Source organism: Pelodiscus sinensis, chromosome 25 (genome assembly GCF_049634645.1).
Source record: "Pelodiscus sinensis isolate JC-2024 chromosome 25, ASM4963464v1, whole genome shotgun sequence".
NCBI classification, from domain to species: domain Eukaryota; kingdom Metazoa; phylum Chordata; order Testudines; family Trionychidae; genus Pelodiscus; species Pelodiscus sinensis.
In genome coordinates this window covers 6568981-6582794 of record NC_134735.1, presented here as the reverse complement: position 1 = coordinate 6582794, position 13814 = coordinate 6568981, and the positions used below count along the sequence as shown (strand labels likewise).

At 57.0% G+C, this 13814-nt stretch overlaps 1 protein-coding gene across 3 annotated transcripts; it reads right to left on the bottom strand.

Moving 5' to 3' along the window:
* Window positions 1–944: 944 nt before the first annotated feature.
* Window positions 945–6709, bottom strand: GJA4 (gap junction protein alpha 4). 3 transcript variants are annotated; one of them, XR_012897582.1, is made up of 3 exons: window positions 6164–6312; window positions 1549–4049; window positions 945–1478 (listed from the first exon to the last, which is right to left on the bottom strand). XR_012897582.1 is itself a non-coding variant. In XM_075908664.1 (2 exons), the coding sequence occupies exon 2, from the start codon at window positions 4030–4032 to the stop codon at window positions 3025–3027; it is 1008 nt and encodes a 335-aa protein (XP_075764779.1). In that variant the 5' UTR covers window positions 4033–4049; window positions 6555–6709; the 3' UTR covers window positions 945–3024. The 3 variants fall into 3 exon arrangements, 2 of the variants coding, with proteins under 2 accessions (XP_075764779.1, XP_075764778.1); XM_075908664.1 differs by lacking the exon at window positions 6164–6312 and adding an exon at window positions 6555–6709 and having other exon boundaries at window positions 945–4049; XM_075908663.1 differs by having other exon boundaries at window positions 945–4049.
* Between the last annotated feature and the right edge of the window lie 7105 nt (window positions 6710–13814).

Here is a 13814-nt window from a genome sequence, read left to right as displayed (position 1 = left end):
CGGTTCAGCATTTTAGAACTCACTACTCAAAGAATTGAGAGAGATGAAAATTATGAAATGCACAGACCAGTCCAAAACCAAAAATAACCCACTGTACCAGCAGTAAAAGTAGTAACAACCCTCCCCCCACACATACGTGTCAGGCGATGAGAGCAAAGGGCAGTGTGTGTGTGTGTGTGTGTGTGTGTGTGTGTGTGTGTGAGAGAGAGAGAATGACAGAAACACACAGAATGTGAGTGACAGATTTGCATTGCCAAGATCTCTCCCCTTCTCTCTGTGTGGAGATGGGGTACATGAGTGAGGGAACTTGGTCCTCAGAGCCCTGCCTCTTCTCCCTGCCACACCCTGCACAGCAAGCAGGCGGCTTCCGGGGGGGCAGCTTCAAGGCAGAGGGCAGGAACAGCTTGGCAACAGGCAGAGGGGCAACTAAAGGGCCAGCTCTTGATAGCTGCCTGGCCAAGCCAGTCAGGATCACCTGTCAGAGGCTCCAAGATCTACTGGTAGATCCCACTCTATAGGCTGGTGCTTGCTGATCTAGAAACTGGTGCAGTGCCCAGGGAAACTGAGGCAGAGGGGGTTACGGCAGGACAGTAGAAAAGAGGGACCTTAGAATTTAACCCATAAGCGGGTGCTTATACAAGTTAACGGGATTAGTTAAAATCAGCTAGCTCAGCAGTACAGCCTGCGCCCTGGGATGCAGGCGGGCAAGGACTACCAGCTCCACTTGTAGGAAAGAGCCCACCCTGTGTGTAGCTACCAAGATTTCCAGCAGTTACCATATTAAGCGACACTTAACTTCCCTAGGAGAACACACACGCAACAGAAGAAGGGGAATAAAACCCCTACAGCCCTCACTTCGTCACACCAAAAAGCTGGGAGCCATGACCTGCGGTCCACCATACTAGACGCGCCCCATTAGAGAAAGCACCACACAGAGCAGTAGGTATTTTACATCCAAGTTTTACTCAACAAAACGTTACGTCTTCCCAGAGGAGCAGCTTCCCTTTACGCCGCTCTCGGCTCGGACTTTGTGCGCTGGGGTGAGGCAAGGACACAGAGCCTCGGTTTTGTTCCACTTGCAACGGAAGCCATCAGGACACCACAGTTCGACTGTTTTGTTTCACAGTTTGGGGGATGCAGGCTCAATTCACTGGAGTCTGCTCTCTCACCGTGGACAGCGGCCCACAACACTTCCAGCAGGGGAGGCCACGTGTGCAAAACAAAGTGACTTGGATTCCCCCCTCCCCTCCCCTCTTTTTGAAATAAAGAAAAAAGTTTGGGGTGTTCATTGAAGTAAAATAGCCAATGACCTAAGCCAGTTCAGAGAGCACCCCACCACCCAGCTGTACCCCTCCCCGTCCTTCACCAGACCCCACTGCTGGTTCTGGGGCATCCTGCGGAAAGCCAGCTCGGAACAGCGTCATCGGCCTGAAGCCCCATCTGTGGGTCTAGGTCTCTGAAGCAGGCAGGTCGCTTACCTACAGCCTCCTCGCTCCCTTCCCCCCAGCCTGAGTCTGTGGGCAGCCCCCCAGGCTCACACTCCATAACCCACAGCCTCCTCGCTCCCTTCCCCCCAGCCTGAGTCTGTGGGCAGCCCCCCAGGCTCACACTCCATAAGCCTAGGGGCTTCATTCCCAGCTGGTCTGAACCCATCCCAAGGGAGCGGCCGGGAAGTGAAGGTTCACATTTAACACTAGCCAACAGCTGACCAGAGCCAGGGAGAAACAGGCAGTTTGGGAGACAGTCGCTTTGTCTACAGAAGGTTAAAATAAAGTTAACCCCTGGAAAGCTGCCTCCCTGAAATGACACCACCTGGAACAGAGAACCAGGGCTGTAGGACCCGGGGAAATCGCCTACACCTGCAAACCCTCTCAACCGGCACAGGGAACCGGGCTTCTAACTGCCGTGGGGCAACTGAAGGCAGGGAGACAGGTGCCAAAACCTGAGGTACAGCCTTGCCTTAGTGCATTAGGGTTTCCTCCTGCCAGCTGGCCTGGAGAAGCTACTGAATCATGCAGCTTTGGGGGGCATGAGCTAGCTGTTGGGATTATTTTGGTAGGGGATTTCCCTTCCCCTCCCCACCCCACCCCACCCCCAAAAAAAGACTTATGAGCAGGGCTAGCTGTATTGACTGACTGTCTTTTAGCTGCCACTTAAGTGCCTCCCCCCTCCCCCAAATTAATTCACAGCAAGCTGCCCTGGGGAACTGCCGAACGCTTGCAGACGCGTAAGACCTTGGAGACAAAGAAATTGCTCCCCACTTCCCCCAGGTGATGGAATTATTTGCATAGGCTGGGCCAGATTACCTCCCTGGTTAGGGATTAAAGCTTCTGCCTAGAGAGGTGCAGAGTCCGGGTTACAAAGCCCAGCCCAGGAAAGATGGAAGAAGGGAATGTCCCATGACATCTGCTCCCTTGCTGTTTTATGGCCATCATCCCACATCCCCTGCCCCAAAGGCTCAGTAGCTGGCCCACCCCAATGCAGAGCGCCTTGGATTGGAACACACCCCAGATCCCAGGCGGCTTCCCATTCAGCGGAAGGAGGGATTTTGTCTACACAGTTTAAAAGGACAAAGCAACAGCCCTCCTGGGACTGCAGCCAGAGACAGGCGAGTCTTGGTCCCTCGGCAACGTCAATGACAGTTGTTGGCGCTGGCGAATAACTCCCAACCCCCAACTCTTCCCGGAGCCCAAAGTACAGTTCCCCAGCAGAATGGTAAGAATCGGCCTGGCGCTGTAAACGGCAGCCAGCTGGCTACAACGCATCATGTGATTGAACCCAGGTTTGGCATCCTATGGCCTGGCCAGTCTGCGCACACCTGGAAGCACCTCGACAGCAGTCACACTTTAAATACAGACACACAACAGGCAGCAGAGAGCAGGAGGCACCTGCCAGTTAGCCAAAGTGGGTCTCCAGGGAGAGCTTTGTTTTTTTTAAAAGTCTCTCTAGCAATCAGGTTACGTGGCCAAGAGGCCCGTGGCACTCCCTTGGTTCTATGGCCTATGGACACCCCTTCAGTGCTCTCTAGACATACTGCTTCTTGGAGGCAGAGCTGCTGGGCCGGCTGGACTGCCTCTCCTGCACGGGCTGGGTGGCCAGGGCATAGCCATTTGAGGTGGGTTTGTTCCCATTGCGCAGCGCCAGGTTCTCCTCGGTGTTGAAGTTGGCCCAGTTCTGCTCGCTGGAGAGCTTGTTGTAGGTCAGGTAGGGAGGGGAGTGGCTGTCGCTCAGGGGGAGGTAGTGGCACGTCTTACTGTCTGGGAAGGGGTCCATGTCCCCAGCTGGGCAGGGAGAGGAGGAAGAGGCCTTCCTTAGGCTGCTGAGCAGGTTTTTGCAGCAGAGGTGGAAGAGCTCCAGAAGGTTGAGGCCCAGGGAGATCAGCCCCACCACCATCATGAAGATGATGAAGATCGTCTTCTCCGTGGGGCGGGAGACAAAGCAGTCCACCTTGTGGGGGCAGGGGTCCCTCTCACACACAAAGATGGGCGGCATGAAGAAGCCGTACAGGTACCACTGGCCTAAGAGGAAGCCGGCCTCGAAGATGCTCTTGCAGACCACGCTGATGACATAGGTCCACATCAGGGAGCCACGGATCTTGATGTGCCCGTCCTCTGCCACGCAGATCTTGTCCATCTTCTTCTGCACCGCCGCCAGCGCCTGCTCCGCCTTCACGTCTTTGACCTGCACCGCCCGGAGCTCGCTCTCCCGCTGCTTCAGCTTCTCCTCCCGCTGCGAGAGGTAGATGACGTGGCCCAGGTAGACCAGGGTGGGGGTGCTGACGAAGAGGAACTGCAGCACCCAGTAGCGGATGTGGGAGATGGGGAAGGCTTTGTCGTAACACACGTTGACGCAGCCCGGCTGCTTGGTGTTGCATAGGAAGTCCGACTGCTCATCCCCCCACACCGACTCCCCGGCCAGCCCCAGGATGAGGATCCGGAAGATGAAGAGCACCGTCAGCCAGATCTTCCCAATCGCTGTCGAGTGCTCCTGGACCTGGTCCAGCAGCTTCTCCAGGAAGCCCCAGTCCCCCATCTTCTAGAGGACTTGTGCTATTGAGGGCAAGGAGAGGACAAGAGTTAAGGCAACCCGACAGCTTAGCCTTGGCGAGCCAGAGGCAGGGAACACACGGGGCTTCCTACCCCTCTGCTCCCAAGGATGCCAGGCACCGGGCTGGGCAGACACCACAGCCTGCCCACCCCCTCCAGCTCGGGTTTCAGAGCTACAACAGCGCTAAGGACACCCACTGGCAGCTGGCACCGGGTGCCAATAGGTGGGTGGGGCTTCAGCGAGGGATGTGAAATCCTGTTTGTTAACTACAACCAGTTAACTGATTAACCAGGGGGGAAGCCCTACCTGCTATGACCCAGCTGGAACACCTCTGCTGGGCTCTGCCAGGCTGGGGAGGGGGGCAGCTTCAGCCCCCTGCTGGTTAGCCATAGCCAGTAAGCATCCCCGGTTAGAGCGATACTTACTGGTTAACCAGTCACATCCCTAGACTGTGGAGCACAAGACCTTCTGCTACCAGTGGCAGCTGGGGTGGGAGTTTGTCCAGCTGGCTCAGTCAGCCCATCAGAGCACAGGGAGCCGGTTACTTCCTGGGAGGCCTGGCAGGGCCATCTCAGGGGTGGAGGGAGTGAGACTGGAGGGGGCTCCCAGGCCCCACAACCTCCTAGAGACAGCTGTGCTAGGCACAGTTGTACCTAGCACACGGCTGTGTAGGGCACCACAAAAATGTGGTGCCCCAAGTTTCCTGGAGCCCAATGCAGCTGCATATTTTGCTTATGGGCAGGGGCAGCCTTGACTCTGGGCTAGTTCTCAGCCCTGAAAGCTCACTGGGGGGGGGGGGGGGGGGTAGAAGAGATATTTCTGCAGGCTCCCATCCCTGCCACCTACCAGGGCTCCAGCAAGATGCCAGCCTTCCAGAGACCCAGCACCCCCCCTTCATCCCACACAGGGAGACCACAAAAACCCAGCAGAGAAAGCTACCCCCCGACAGCACTAGCCACCCACACGAGGTGGCACCACTTTTGCCTGGTAATGGCCAGGAGCCAGTAACCTTAGTTACCGGACTAGGGAGTCCAGCTGTCCCAAGGGGCCATGGGAAAGCAGCACCGTACCGCTGGGGCTTGCTGCTTTTAGTTAGAGGCACAGGGCGAGTTCAAGGCCAGCTCTCAGCTTCCTGGCCAGTTGCCAGCACTGCCTTCCTTAGTGACCCTGGAATTGAAGGGGTTGGCCCAGCCATGCTTCCCCCCCCCCCAGCAGAAGTCCCATTGGGGCAGGACATGGGCGTTAGTTGTCCCCTGGCTTCTTGTAAGAGCTGGGCAAGTGCCCTAGGGCAGGCGAGTGCCAGGCACCGCACAGGTCAGCTCTCCCCGAGCCAAGGGCACCAGCCAGCCCCTGGATGTAAGAACACAGGACCAGCCTGAGGGCTGGGCAAACTGGGCTTATACCCAGAGGACCATAGGCAGAGGGTAAGGGGCAACCAGACATGGGCACTGCTATGCAAAGAGGCTGGAAGGTACGGTGTGTGTGTGTGTGGGGGAAAGGGGCACAGTGGGGCAGGGGGGCAGCATGGCAAGACATACTGGAAGGATGGGGCTGGGGGGAAGCACAGGGGTGGGGATGAAGGGGGCACTGTGCAGCAGTTAGGGGCCAAGGGGGCACAGGATGGGGGTGCAGGAGTTGGGGAGCCCATGGGAAATGGGTCATTCTATGCCCACAGGGGTCAGGGCACCAAAACACAAGTTTGCCCAGGGCCCCATTTCCCCCAAGGAAGCCCTGGGCATGGACCAGAACCTCCTGCACCTACAAACCACCCTTGCAGCTAAGCCCCCCACCTCATGTGGGCCCCCCCTTTCCAACAGCCTTAGTCACTTCCGAGAGACCCCAGCCACTGAGGCTCAAGGAGCCCTGGAAACAGTGGAGGGGCTGGGGTAGGAGACCAGGGTGAAAACACTCAGAGGCTCCAGCCTTTTCCCCAGGGGCCCAGCATCTGACAAAGCAGAGACCCACCCCCCAGCTTCCCACTGGTTTACCCTTTGGGGAGCAAAGCTTAGTTACTCCAAACCCAGCTCCACGGGGCCAGACATTGATGTTAACACCCCCCCAGCAGGGCAATGGCCAGACAAGGCATGCAGCCCCAAAGGGGGTCAGATTCACTCACCCAATTCCTTCCTGGGGTATCGCTCACCCCCCAGAGCTAAGCCACCCCCTTAAGGGCACTGGCTCACGGCTCCTTCCTCCCACCAGCACCTCGCAGCAGGGGCCTGAAGCTCCTTTGTAAGCAACACCTGCCAATTAGCCAATTAAGGCTCAGGGCAGGGAGAGGTGGCTGGGGCCAGGTGCAGTCAGGAAGGGGTTAAGCCAGGGGCTGAGGCATGCACCCCAAAGGTGCAGGCAGTGGGACACAGCCCCCCTTTGCATTCCCCTGGTTCCTCCCTGCAGCCCCTGTCCCTAAGCCCAGCAGGCTCACAGCAGATCCGCTGCCCAGCCTGCCCTGGGGGCTTGCTCAGAGGAGGGACCCAGCAGCCAGCTGGAGTCTGGTAGTTACTCACCTAAGCCAGGCACAGCTGTGCCCCTCCGGCTGGGACCAGGCTCTGCCCCCGCTGGGACCAGGGGCTTAGAACGTGTGGCTCTTTCCACACAGGCGGCTGCTCCCACCAGATCCCTGGAACTATTAGTGCCAAGGAGGAAACGGACCCTGGATAGAGTTAGACAGGGGGGTGGGGGAGGAGCTGCAGGAAACTGGGGGCTGGCAAAAATTAAAGCCCGGCTGCAGAGCCTGCCTTTAAAGGGGCAGCTGCTCTGGCAGGTGTGTGAGGCTGGGGTGTGTGTCGGGGGGCGGGGGTGGATAGGGGACTTGATTCCTTTCCTGGCTGCAGAGTCGGGGGAACTCAGAGATATTGGGGAAGAGCCCAGCGCCGGGAGGGGGGACTAGCCTCTGGAATGTGGGGAGAGCGGCCTTGTCACAGACAGGGACGGGGAGCCTGGAAATAGGAAATGGAGGAAAACAAGCCAGACAGGGCTGAAATAATAATAATAATCCGGCCGGGTCAGAGCTTCCCCCGCTGAGCCAAAAGCAACAAGGGGAAGGGCTGCTGGGAAGATCCCTGGCAAGGGGACTAGCGGTGAGAGTCCACCGGTAACCAGGCCTCTGTGGGGGCATCGTCCCTGGGGAAAGCTCCGTCTGACAGACCGTCTAGGGGCATGATTCTTGCTTGGGGTGCTAGACGTCCTGGGATCAAATCCCCGAGAAGCCCTGTGCTGTTAGGACAAGAAGCAACGGGCTTCAATTGCAGCAAGGGAGGTTTAGGTTGGACATTAGGAAAAACTTCCTCACTGGCAGGGTGGTGGAACTCTGGAATAAATTGCTGAGGGGATTGTGGAATCTCCATCCCTGGAGATACGGAAGAGCAGGTTAGACAGGCACCTGTCGGGGATGGTCCAGGTGGAGCTTGGTCCTGCTGCGAGGGCCAGGGACTGGACTCGATGACCTCGCGAGGTCCCTTCCGGTTCTAGTGGTCTGTGCTGAGGCTGGCGGCCAGGGTTGGAGGGTCCCACGCCCCGCTAGGCTGATCCTGTCAGAAGGGCAAAGCCCTGAGCTCGCTAGGTGCGCTGGTTAAAACAGGTTAGTTAAAACTGGGTTGATAACGACGGCTCGCCCTAAAAGGAGGTTTCCCTAATGGAGGCAGGACTATTCCCTTGGCTACACTCGGAATTCCTCTCACATGTCGGCACGCCGCACTCCCTGCACCTGGGTAAACGTGGTGGGGGGGGGGGGGGCTGCCAAGCTCCGAATCTCGCTCTCCGGCCACAGCCTGGCTTCCACACCCCTTTGGTGCCAGTGCAGGGTGGGGGGTTGGGTGGCTGTTCCCCCCTCCCCCCCCCAATGCCATCACACTGGTACCAGCCCTAGTTCTGTGGCCAGCTGGGCCCGACTAAAAGTGCTTCCAGGAATGTCTTCCCTTTCACCTCTGGGCTGCTGCATTCCTAATTGAGCAGGCTAACGAGAGAGCAGCACCACCCTTTGGACAGACCGAGAAAGGCGCCCGCAGGAGAAATCACAGGGCACAGGATTCTGCAGGGCAATGCAAACCCTCCCCTCTTCTACCCCAGTTTATTCTCATCCACCCAAATAAGCCACCGTCCCTCCCCCCTTGCCTCATTCTCTGCCCAAACAGCGGGGATACCTTAGAGCTGCTCTTTTTCCAAGCCTGGTCCCTAAATTCCACCTTCCGGCTACTAGATAAAAGCGGCCTTATGCCCAGAGATAGGGGGAGGCCACGGCTCGTGGGCAGCAGGGAAAGCAGGGTTCAGCCATGCCAGGTGCCCCGCCAGAACTCCCCAATGTCGACCCAGCCCCCTTGCCTCGAAATAAGCGACGTAATTTTCCCTATGCACATTTCAAGGTTATTTCAAACTAAAGCGCCTCTCCGACGAGTCCCTGAATATTCCTGGAACGAGGGCTACAGGGACGCAGGAACAGCACTCCCGTTATTTTGAAATCTATTTTGAAATAACGGGCGCGTTTAAAGATGCGGAATTGCTATTTTGGGACACTTCCGGTATCCTGAAATAGCCCCGCTGTCTAGACGCTGGGAGGAAAGACACTGAGTTCTCAGGCTGGTCTCCAGGGTATGGGCCCAAGCAGCTGTCTGAAAGGGGAGTGGTTTTCAGCCATTTAGGTTCAAAGCATCTCTTTATACCATGTAAGGTCCTTGGCCAGCCCCCGTTGTCTCTGAGTACCTTGCAGGCTGTAATGTGTTTATCCTCACAACGCCCCTGTGAGGAAAGGAAGTGCTGTGATCCCTATTGTATGAATGGGGAAACCGAGGCACAAAGTGACTCAAGATCATTCAGGGAGTCTGTGGCAGTGAAGGGAAATACACCCAGGCCAACACCCTAACCACTGGACCATCCTTCCTCCCTCCCCCACAAGATATAGCTTTATTTCCATTTCCAATAGCACCTGTGTCCCATAAGAATGGAACATAAGAATGGCCACACTGGGTCAGACCAAAGGTCCATCCAGCCCAATGTCCTGTCTTTTGACCATGGCCAAAGCCATGTGCCCCAGAGGGAGTGAACAGAACAGGGAATCATCAAGAGATCTCTTTCCTGTTGCCTATTCCTAGCCAACAAACAGAGGCGAGGGACGCCATTTCTATCTTTTTTGAGCCCTATTAAAGTCCTGATCTTCACAACATCCTCTGGCAAGGAGTTCCACAGGTTGATTGTGCACTGTGTGAATAAATATTTCCTTTTTATTTGTTTTAAACCCGCTACCAATTCATTTCATTTGGTGACCCCCTGGTTCTTATTACGTTATGGGTCCCAATATATTTTAGATTCCTTAGATGCTTTTGAAAATGTCCCCCAGGATCTCTCTGGACCTCAGTTTCCCTCTGTACAGTGGATGTGCCTGCCTCCCTGGGGTGCTTCGGGAGAATAAATACCTGCAGAGATTAGGAGGTATTCGGCTACATGGGGCAATGTCATGTAGCTATTATGCAGGCCACTTGTCGGGTTTTAAGCAGGACAATCCCGCTCTTCTAGGTTTCTCCCCCATCTGGTACTGAGACAAACCCAGCTGTGGTTTTGTCCCACATCCCAGGAGGAAGGAGGCGGCGAGGTCATGCCAGCAGGGCTCTTTCATCAGCTTGGCCCCTGGGTGGTGCTAGAATGACAGAGTCGTCCCCCAAACCACTGAAACTTCTGATCTTCTGGTTAGAGGAACTATTAGACATACAGCCCCCCTCCCTCTCATAAAGAAACCTTTCACTCAGTTAAAGGCACACGCTGATCTAACAGGATGAGCTTAATTAAACACTCCGGGGCCACAGCGGGCCGTCAGATTTCTAAGCCTAACTCCCGCACTGGAGTCACCGGAGATTGCTGCTGAAATACCCCGGGGGCACATCTAAGGACTGATGGGTTCTTTGAAAGGCACGATGATGGATATTCCGAACACGGCCAGGAGCCCTCCGAGAGGAGCTTCCCACGAGTCGGGCAGTGGGGGGGGGGGGGGGGGGGGTTGATTCCGAAGCTGTGCTGAGCGAGGAATGGCTTGATGTCACCTTCCCGCCGCGGGACGGAACGCCACGTGGGCCTGGGGATCGGAACGTGGCCTCGATCAAGCCAAGCGACGAAGCACGGAGTTAATCGTCTCTGCCTGTTTCGGTCCCATTGGGATCCAAGGCACCTGCGTTCGGCGGGTGCTGAGTGCTTGTGACCGCCCCAGACGATGTGTTTAATGTATGGGGGGCGGGGGGAGGGGGGTTGCTTGCATGCCAGGGAACTGTTCTTGGGTCACAGATGATTGTATTGCTCTCTGCTCAGTCTCTTTGGCAGGGGGCTCTTCCAGATGTCATACAATAGACACCAACAGCTGGATCGCCCTCCCTCATCCGTTTATCCTCAGCCACTGCTCAGACCCCTCCCTTTACCTGGGCTGGGCCAGGATGGGGCAGGAGTTGGGGTCATGCACTCAATGACAACCCTCCGGCACATCCTGTCAACTCAAGGCGACAGGTTAATATCAAATGGCCGCAAGCGGCATTCACCCCCGGGGAAGGGGCGTATCCTCCAGTGGGGAGGGGCAGCGTGAAGGGTGGGGGAGGACTCTGAGCATGGTCGCTAATAACGGGACTCAGTAACAAGTCAGAGTGTTTCTGGTTGCCCCACGATGTGCCAGGCCCTGTAAAAACACAAAGGCAGGGCCGGTGTGGTCCCTTTAGCTGAGATACCTTCATTTCCTCACTCCGGGTCCCTCCTTATTCAAAGGGCTCCAGTTAGTAGCTGCTGGGCCTGAGTCTCTGCCCCTTATTTACCTGGGACCCACGCCCGCTGGGGTGTTAATGCAGTTCCACCCAGCTGGAAGTGGTTACTGCTGTCCCTGAAGCAAATGGGGTCGGCTGATTTACATCCATGCCGAGGATCGGGCCCATGGAAGTCAAAGCAGTTGCTCCCGATTTGCACTGGTGTCAACTCAGGGTCAGGTGTGGGAGTCCTTAGCTGCTCCAGTGTGGGACTATAAAACGCTTCCCCTCCAGCCGGGCTGGCAGCTCGTCGCTGGTCTGTTTTCTGCCCTGAACGTCTGAGCCGTCCGCGAGTTGCTGTGTCTCCAGCAGTTGGCATCCCCTTCACTCTGCCCTTTGGCCTGGTGCCTGGCAATCTTCTCGGAGCAGGCCTGGCCTTTTCTGGGGGGGGGGGAGGGCTCATTGGTGTGTGACTGGGATTAGGCAAAGCCTTGTCTTTGTAGACATGCCCGGAAGCCTTAGCATTCCTCAGCAGTGAAAATCCTCCCAGGTCAAATGAGGGGCAAAGGAACCAAAGCAAAGAGGATCCTGGGTCACTTCGTGCCTCAGTTTCCCCATCTATGCAATAGGGATAACAGGATGAGGATTCTGACCTGCATCGGGGATGAGGCTGCTGCCTACCTTTCCCTCCGGGCTGGAGGTCTCTGGGGGGGGCCTCTCTTGTCCACCCGCCAGAATGACTGAGCCATGACAGCACCGGTAAGGTCATTTCTCGGTTTGCTAGTGGTGTCAGAGTCTCCCAAAAGCGAGGGGGGAAGGAATGACGGACCAGGGTGCGGCTTAAAGCAGGGAATTTTCCTGTGGCTGCAATCCAAGGAATCCGGGATTTCTTTCCCTCCTTGGCTTGAACTGGAGCCAAAGCCCATGAGCGTTTTCCCATGGACCTCGGGGGCTTTGGATCATCCCGAGAGAAGGGATCGGTGCGGCTGGGGGGGGGGGGGAGGGATTTCTGAACTGCTGGTCCACGTGGGAACCCCGGCTCTGCTGAGCAGCCGGACGTGTCTCCCGCTCCCGAACCCCCGACCTCGGCGCAGCATTGGCTCCTGGCAGCCGGGCAGGGGTGGGGCCACGGAAGAGTTGCCAGGGAACCCTCTTGGGAGATGGGGCCCAGCCAGCTGAGTGGAGCACGAAGCCCCAGCGGGCGCAAGAGTGGACAGGCCCTTTACGCAGAGCCGGGGCTGTGTAGCAACAGACTCAATGGAAACCACCCCTGGGGGCTGCAATGATCCGTGAGTAATTGATGCCGAACCCGTCTTGATTTCCAGGGCAGTAGAGCCTGGCACTAGTGACTTAACGTTCAGTGATGTGGGGCAGGCTGCGTCGTGGGCAGGGCACGTCCCGGCGACAGGCCCACATGGATGCACTGCCAGCGCGGCGCCTCGGTGGGCCGGGGCAAGGCCAAGCCCTCAGCACCGTTTCATGGGTCGGGCCCAACTCTGCTTAGAAGCAGAGAATCCCAGGGCTGGAAGAGACCTCAGGAGTCATCGAGTCCAGCCCTTACCCAAAGCAGGACCAACCCCAACTCCACCATCCCAGCCAGGGCTCTGTCCAGCCGGCACTTAAAAACCTCCAGGGATGGAAATTCCACCCCCTCCCTAGGGAACCGGTCCCAGCGCTTCCCCACCCGCCTAGGGAAATAGTTTTTTCTAATCTCCAACCTAGCCCTCCCCCAATGTAACTTGAGACCAATGTTCCTCATTCTGCCATGTGTCACCACTGAGAACAGCCTCTCTCCATCCTCTTTGGAACCTTCCTTCAGGAAGCAGAAGGCTGTTCTCAAATCCACCTCTTCCTCCCGTAGTCTAAACAAGCCCAAATCCCTCAACCTCTTGGTTGGGTTGAGCCAGTCCCTTAAAGCCGAACAGGTGAAGTCTGTGGCATGGGCTCATCCACCCGTCCATCCATCCATCCATCCATCCATCCATCCTCCTCTGCCCATCCCCGTCTCTCCCAGTCGCTCTGTTTTCTACCTGCCTTATCTCAGCCACCCATCTCGGGACTAACCAGCGGCAAGAGTTTTCCTTTCGCCAAACCGGAGGCGCCCCTCTCCCTTCTCCGGCTTTGGTAGCCATGCTCCATCACGGTGCCTCTAACCACCCCATGACCTCAGTCGCCCTGACTCCCTTCAAGCGGCAAGGGAATAATGGGGTATTGTGCTGCTCCTCCCTTTGGTCTCTGTTTCGTTCCTGGGGCGCTGTGTGTTTAGCTGGGGTGACCAGATGTCCCATTTTGGCTGGGACAGTCCCTTGTTTCGGCCCTGCCTGGGCCACCTGACTTCTTTATGATTGACAAAACTGGGCATTTATGCCACTTTTGCCAGCAGGTCATCAGTTGGCAACAGCAAACTGGCCCCCTGCCCAGCTGTGCCCAAACAATCGGGGTGAGATCCCTAGCAGGGCACGGTGGAACATGCGGGATGGGGGAGGAGGTGAGTGGCTAGGGGCAGCGTCTTGGGTTAGCCAACTTGCCCTGCTGGCAGGAGGGAGGGATCTCGGCAGCCCAATGTGCAGGCGGGTGCCGTGTGGCCTCGGGTGGTGGTGGGGGCATGGCAGACCAACCCCATGTGCAGGGGGAAGGGGCTTGCAGGGGGTCGCAGGTAGATGATTGGAGATTGGGGGGTGCTTAGGGTCTGGTGGGGAGGGGAACTTCAGCCCAGCCACAGACGGGAGGCAGGGAAGGCTTGGGTCCGCTGGGCTGGGGGTCCCATTTTCCCTTTGAGAAGTTATGGTCACCCAATGTTTAGTAAACTTAAACCCAGGCCAACATCCATGGGCAATCTGAAGCAGGAACAGGATGGTCCAGTGGCTGGGACCTCAGCAGACCTTGGTTCTATTCTTGACTCTGCCACTGCCCTATTGGGCAATCTTGGGCAAGTCACTTTCCCTCTCTGTGCCTCAGTTTCCTATTTCTCCCTTTGTCTATATAGACTGCAAGGTCTTTGGGGCAGGGACTTTTTGAATGGTGTGAATGTACAGCACCTCGCACCCTAAGTCCTAA

What these genes read in the sequence shown, in the direction of transcription:
- GJA4 (XM_075908664.1), bottom strand. Translation starts at nt 4,032, where the DNA reads ATGGGGGACTGGGGCTTCCTGGAGAAGCTGCTGGACCAGGTCCAGGAG.